We start from the raw sequence: 7,500 nt of genomic DNA on the forward strand, positions 1-7,500 counted from the left end.
TCCCCGCCTCTCTCTCTCCACCTCCCCGCCTCTCTCTCTCACACACACTCCCCGCCTCTCTCTCTCACACACACTCCCCGCCCTCTCTCTCACACACACTCCCCGCCTCTCTCTCTCACACACTCCCCGCCTCTCTCTCTCACACACTCCCCGCCTCTCTCTCTCACACACTCCCCTCCCTCTCTCTCACACACACCTCCCCTCCTCTCTCTCTCACACACACTCCCCGCTCTCTCTCTCACACACACACTCCCCCCTCTCTCTCTCACACACACTCCCCGCCTCTCTCTCTCACACACACTCCCCGCCTCTCTCTCTCACACACTCCCCGCCTCTCTCTCACACACTCCCCGCCTCTCTCACACACACTCTCCCCGCCTCTCTCTCACACACACTCCCCCGCCTCTCTCTCTCACACACACTCCCCGCCTCTCTCTCTCACACACACTCCCCCCTCTCTCTCTCACACACACTCCCCCTCTCTCACACACACTCCCCGCCTCTCTCTCTCACACACACTCCCCGCCTCTCTCTCTCACACACACTCCACGCCTCTCTCTCACACACACTCCCCGCCTCTCTCTCTCACACACACTCCCCCTCTCTCTCTCACACACACTCCCCTCCTCTCTCTCTCACACACTCCTCTCCTCTCTCTCTCACACACACTCCCCGCCTCTCTCTCTCACACACACTCCCGCCTCTCTCTCTCACACACACTCCCCGCCTCTCTCTCACACACACTCCCCGCCTCTCTCTCACACACACTCCCCGCCTCTCTCTCTCACACACACTCTCTCACACACTCCCCGCCTCTCTCTCACACACACTCCCCGCCTCTCTCACACACACTCCCCGCCTCTCTCTCTCACACACACTCTCTCTCTCTCACACACTCCCCGCCTCTCTCTCTCACACACACTCCCCGCCTCTCTCTCTCACACACTCCCCGCCTCTCTCTCTCCCCGCCTCTCTCTCTCACACACACTCCCCGCCTCTCTCTCACACACACTCCCCGCCTCTCTCTCTCACACACACTCCCGCCCTCTCTCACACACACTCCCCGCCTCTCTCTCACACACACTCCCGCCTCTCACACACACTCCCCCCCCTCTCTCTCACACACACTCCCCTCTCTCTCTCACACACACTCCCCGCCTCTCTCTCTCACACACACTCCCCGCCTCTCTCTCTCACACACACTCCACTCTCCCTCCTCTCTCTCTCACACACTCCCCGCCTCTCTCTCTCACACACACTCCCGCCTCTCTCTCTCACACACTCCCCGCCTCTCTCTCACACACACTCCCCCTCCTCTCTCTCACACACACTCCCTCCTCTCTCTCACACACACTCCCCTCCTCTCTCTCTCACACACACTCCCCGCCTCTCTCTCTCACACACACTCCCACGCCTCTCTCTCTCACACACACTCCACGCTCTCTCTCTCACACACTCCCCGCCTCTCTCTCTCACACACACTCCCCGCTCTCTCTCACACACACTCCCCGCCTCTCTCTCTCTCTCACACACACTCCCCGCCCCTCTCACACACACTCCCCGCCTCTCTCTCACACACACTCCCCGCCTCTCTCTCTCACACACACACTCCCCGCCTCTCTCTCACACACACTCCCCGCCTCTCTCTCTCTCACACACACTCCCCGCCTCTCTCTCTCACACACACTCCCCGCCTCTCTCTCTCACACACACTCCCCTCTCTCTCTCACACACACTCCCCGCCTCTCTCTCACACACACTCCCCGCCTCTCTCACACACACTCCCGCCTCTCTCTCTCACACACACTCCCCGCCCTCTCTCTCACACACACTCCCCGCCTCTCTCTCACACACTCCCCGCCTCTCTCACACACACTCCCCGCTCTCTCTCACACACTCCCCGCCTCTCTCTCTCACACACCTCCCCCTCTCTCTCTCACACACACTCCCCGCCTCTCTCTCACACACACTCCCCGCCTCTCTCTCTCACACACACTCCCCGCCTCTCTCACACACACTCCCCCCTCTCTCTCTCACACACACTCCCCGCCTCTCTCTCTCACACACACTCCCCGCCTCTCTCTCTCACACACACTCCCCGCCTCTCTCTCACACACACTCCCCGCCTCTCTCTCACACACACTCCCCCGCCTCTCACACACACTCCCCTCCTCTCTCTCTCACACACACTCCCCGCCTCTCTCTCACACACACTCCCCGCCTCTCTCTCACACACCCGCCTCTCTCTCTCACACACACTCCACGCCTCTCTCTCTCACACACACACACCCCCCTCTCTCACACACACTCCCGCCTCTCTCTCTCACACACACTCCCCGCCTCTCTCACACACACTCCCCGCCTCTCACACACTCCCCGCCTCTCTCTCACACACACTCCCCGCCTCTCTCTCTCACACACTCCCCGCCTCTCTCTCACACACACTCTCTCCACACACTCCCCGCCTCTCTCTCACACACACCCCGCCTCTCTCTCACACACACTCCCCGCCTCTCTCTCTCTCACACACACTCCCGCCTCTCTCTCACACACACTCCCCGCCTCTCTCTCTCACACACACTCCCCCCACTCTCTCTCTCACACACTCCCCGTCTCTCTCTCACACACTCCCCGCCTCTCTCTCACACACACTCCCCGCCTCTCTCTCTCACACACACTCCCCGCCTCTCTCTCTCACACACACTCCCCGCCTCTCTCTCTCACACACACTCCCCGCCTCTCTCTCTCACACACTCCCCGCCTCTCTCTCTCACACACACTCCCCGCCTCTCTCTCTCACACACTCCCCGCCTCTCTCTCTCACACACACTCCCCCCCTCTCTCTCTCACACACACTCCCCTCCTCTCTCTCACACACTCCCCGCCTCTCTCTCTCACACACTCCACGCCTCTCTCTCTCACACACACTCCCCGCCTCTCTCTCTCACACACACTCCCCGCCTCTCTCTCTCACACACACTCCCCGCCTCTCTCTCTCACACACACTCCCCGCCTCTCTCTCACACACACTCCCCCCCTCTCTCTCACACACACTCCCCGCCTCTCTCTCACACACACTCCCCGCCTCTCTCTCTCACACACTCCCCGCCTCTCTCTCTCACACACACTCCCCGCCTCTCTCTCTCACACACACTCCCCGCCTCTCTCTCTTCACACACACTCCCCGCCTCTTCTCACACACACTCCCCGCCTCTCTCTCTCACACACACTCCCCGCCTCTCTCTCTCACACACACTCCCCGCCCTCTCTCTCACACACACTCCCCGCCTCTCTCTCTCACACACTCCCCGCCTCTCTCTCACACACTCCCCGCCTCTCTCTCTCTCACACACTCCCCGCCTCTCTCTCTCACACACTCCCCGCCCTCTCTCACACACACTCCCCACCTCTCTCTCTCACACACAGAATCTCTCTCACACACTCCCGCCTCTCTCTCACACACACTCCCCGCTCTCTCTCTCTCACACACACTCCCCGCCTCTCTCACACACACTCCCCGCCTCTCTCTCTCACACACACTCCCCGCCTCTCTCTCTCACACACTCCCCGCCTCTCTCACACACACTCCCCGCCTCTCTCTCACACAACTCTCCCCGCCTCTCTCTCACACACACTCCCCGTCTCTCTCTCACACACACTCTCCCCGCCCTCACACACACTCCCCGCCTCTCTCTCACACACTCTCCCCGCCTCTTCTCACACACACTCTCCCCGCCTCTCTCTCACACACCTCTCCCCGCCTCTCTCTCACACAAACTCTCCCGCCTCTCTCTCACACACACTCTCCCCGCCTCTCTCTCACACACACTCCCCTGCCCCTCTCTCTCACACACACACACACACACACACACACACACACACACACACACACACACACACACACACACACACACACACACACACACACACACACACACACACACACACACACACACACACACACACACACACTCCCCGCCTCTCTCTCAAACACACACACACTCACAAAGTCGTGGCTGTGTCCCAGTCGTTGTGTGCGGTCTTTCTGCAGCAGTCCCTCCAGTATGTGCTTGGCAGCGTTAGAGATGTTGGGTTTGAGCTGCAGGGGCTTGTTCAGGATTTTGTCGTACATCTCTGCTGTGTTACGACTGTAGAACGGAGGCTGAGGAGAGACACAGTTAGACACCTGACACTATATTGACAAACTTTGTAAACAACAAAAAAAATCAAGCTCTTATAGAAACAGGACATGTTTGTCCTCTACAAATAGAAGACAAATTGTGCTACTTATATCTCTGTTATAGATTATGGGGATATTATCTACATTGTACCAGTTTATGCAAGTTATTGTGCTGTTAGGGGAATAACCTGTTAGTAGAATAACCTGTTAGTGGAATAACCTGTTAGGGGAATAACCTGTTAGTAGAATAACCTGTTAGTAGAATAACCTGTTAGGGGGAATAACCTGTTAGGGAATAACCTGTTAGGGGGAATAACCTGTTAGTAGAATAACCTGTTAGTAGAATAACCTGTTAGGGGAATAACCTGTTAGGGAATAACCTGTTAGGGGGAATAACCTGTTAGGGGGAATAACCTGTTAGTAGAATAACCTGTTAGGGGAATAACCTGTTAGGGGAATAACCTGTTAGGGGAATAACCTGTTAGGGGAATAACCTGTTAGGGGAATAACCTGTTAGGGGAATAACCTGTTAGTAGAATAACCTGTTAGTAGAATAACCTGTTAGTGGAATAACCTGTTAGTGGGAATAACCTGTTAGGGGAATAACCTGTTAGTGGAATAACCTGTTAGGGGAATAACCTGTTAGGGAATAACCTGTTAGGGGAATAACCTGTTAGGGGAATAACCTGTTAGGGGAATAACCTGTTAGTAGAATAACCTGTTAGTGGAATAACCTGTTAGTGGGAATAACCTGTTAGGGGAATAACCTGTTAGTGGAATAACCTGTTAGGAGAATAACCTGTTAGTAGAATAACCTGTTAGGGGAATAACCTGTTAGTGGGAATAACCTGTTAGGGGAATAACCTGTTAGTAGAATAACCTGTTAGGGGAATAACCTGTTAGGGGAATAACCTGTTAGTAGAATAACCTGTTAGTAGAATAACCTGTTAGTAGAATAACCTGTTAGGGGGAATAACCTGTTAGGGGAATAACCTGTTAGTAGAATAACCTGTTAGGGGGAATAACCTGTTAGTAGAATAACCTGTTAGGGGGAATAACCTGTTAGTAGAATAACCTGTTACGGGAATAACCTGTTAGTAGAATAACCTGTTAGGGGAATAACCTGTTAGGGGAATAACCTGTTAGTGGGAATAACCTGTTAGTAGAATAACCTGTTCGGGGAATAACCTGTTAGGGAATAACCTGTTAGTAGAATAACCTGTTAGTGGGAATAACCTGTTAGTGGGAATAACCTGTTAGTGGGAATAACCTGTTAGGGGAATAACCTGTTAGTAGAATAACCTGTTCAGGGAATAACCTGTTAGGGGAATAACCTGTTAGGGGAATAACCTGTTAGTGGGAATAACCTGTTAGTAGAATAACCTGTTCAGGGAATAACCTGTTAGGGAATAACCTGTTAGTAGAATAACCTGTTAGGGGAATAACCTGTTAGTAGAATAACCTGTTAGGGGAATAACCTGTTAGTGGGAATAACCTGTTAGTAGAATAACCTGTTAGGGGAATAACCTGTTAGGGGGAATAACCTGTTAGTAGAATAACCTGTTAGGGGAATAACCTGTTAGGGGGAATAACCTGTTAGGGGAATAACCTGTTAGGGGAATAACCTGTTAGTGGGAATAACCTGTTAGTGGGAATAACCTGTTAGTAGAATAACCTGTTAGGGGAATAACCTGTTAGTGGAATAACCTGTTAGGGGAATAACCTGTTAGTAGAATAACCTGTTAGTGGGAATAACCTGTTAGTGGGAATAACCTGTTAGGGGAATAACCTGTTAGTAGAATAACCTGTTAGGGGAATAACCTGTTAGGGGAATAACCTGTTAGTAGAATAACCTGTTAGTAGAATAACCTGTTAGTAGAATAACCTGTTAGTGGGAATAACCTGTTAGGGGAATAACCTGTTAGTAGAATAACCTGTTAGGGAATAACCTGTTAGTAGAATAACCTGTTAGGGGGAATAACCTGTTAGTAGAATAACCTGTTAGTGGGAATAACCTGTTAGGGGAATAACCTGTTAGTAGAATAACCTGTTAGTAGAATAACCTGTTAGGGGAATAACCTGTTAGTAGAATAACCTGTTCAGGGAATAACCTGTTAGGGAATAACCTGTTAGGGGAATAACCTGTTAGGGGAATAACCTGTTAGTGGGAATAACCTGTTAGTGGGAATAACCTGTTAGGGAATAACCTGTTAGTAGAATAACCTGTTAGGGAATAACCTGTTAGGGGAATAACCTGTTAGGGAATAACCTGTTAGTGGGAATAACCTGTTAGTAGAATAACCTGTTCAGGGAATAACCTGTTAGGGAATAACCTGTTAGTAGAATAACCTGTTAGGGGAATAACCTGTTAGTAGAATAACCTGTTAGGGGAATAACCTGTTAGTAGAATAACCTGTTAGGGGAATAACCTGTTAGGGGAATAACCTGTTAGTGGGAATAACCTGTTAGGGTAATAACCTGTTAGTAGAATAACCTGTTCGGGGAATAACCTGTTAGGGAATAACCTGTTAGTAGAATAACCTGTTAGTGGGAATAACCTGTTAGTGGGAATAACCTGTTAGTATAATAACCTGTTCAGGGAATAACCTGTTAGGGGAATAACCTGTTAGGGGAATAACCTGTTAGTAGAATAACCTGTTAGGGGAATAACCTGTTAGGGTAATAACCTGTTAGTAGAATAACCTGTTAGTAGAATAACCTGTTAGTAGAATAACCTGTTAGGGGAATAACCTGTTAGGTAATAACCTGTTAGTAGAATAACCTGTTAGTAGAATAACCTGTGAGTGGGAATAACCTGTTAGTGGGAATAACCTGTTAGGGGAATAACCTGTTAGTGGGAATAACCTGTTAGGGGAATAACCTGTTAATAGAATAACCTGTTAGTGGGAATAACCTGTTAGTGGGAATAACCTGTTAGTAGAATAACCTGTTAGGGGAATAACCTGTTAGTAGAATAACCTGTTAGTGGGAATAACCTGTTAGTGGGAATAACCTGTTAGTAGAATAACCTGTTAGTGGAAATAACCTGTTAGGGGAATAACCTGTTAGGGGAATAACCTGTTAGGGGGAATAACCTGTTAGTGGGAATAACCTGTTAGGGGAATAACCTGTTTGGGGAATAACCTGTTAGGGGAATAACCTGTTAGTAGAATAACCTGTTAGGGAAATAACCTGTTAGGGAAATAACCTGTTAGTAGAATAACCTGTTAGGGGGAATAAACTGTCAGGGGGAAATAAACTGTTAGGGGAATAACCTGTTAGGGGAATAACCTGTTAGGGGAATAACCTGTTAGTAGAAT

At 50.9% G+C, this 7,500-nt stretch overlaps 1 protein-coding gene across 2 annotated transcripts in view; it reads right to left on the reverse strand.

Annotated features, from left to right (window-relative positions):
- The window catches only part of sgk1 (serum/glucocorticoid regulated kinase 1), a 335,423-nt gene that overhangs the window by 3,603 nt on the left and 324,320 nt on the right, over nt 1-7,500 (reverse strand). For both annotated transcript variants that reach the window (XM_052524603.1, XM_052524604.1), the window contains exon 10: nt 4,007-4,162. In XM_052524603.1, the coding sequence (XP_052380563.1) occupies nt 4,007-4,162 (156 nt within the window). The remainder of the gene's footprint in view (nt 1-4,006; nt 4,163-7,500) is intronic.

Source organism: Oncorhynchus keta, chromosome 8 (genome assembly GCF_023373465.1).
Source record: "Oncorhynchus keta strain PuntledgeMale-10-30-2019 chromosome 8, Oket_V2, whole genome shotgun sequence".
In the NCBI taxonomy this organism is placed as follows: Eukaryota; Metazoa; Chordata; class Actinopteri; order Salmoniformes; family Salmonidae; genus Oncorhynchus; species Oncorhynchus keta.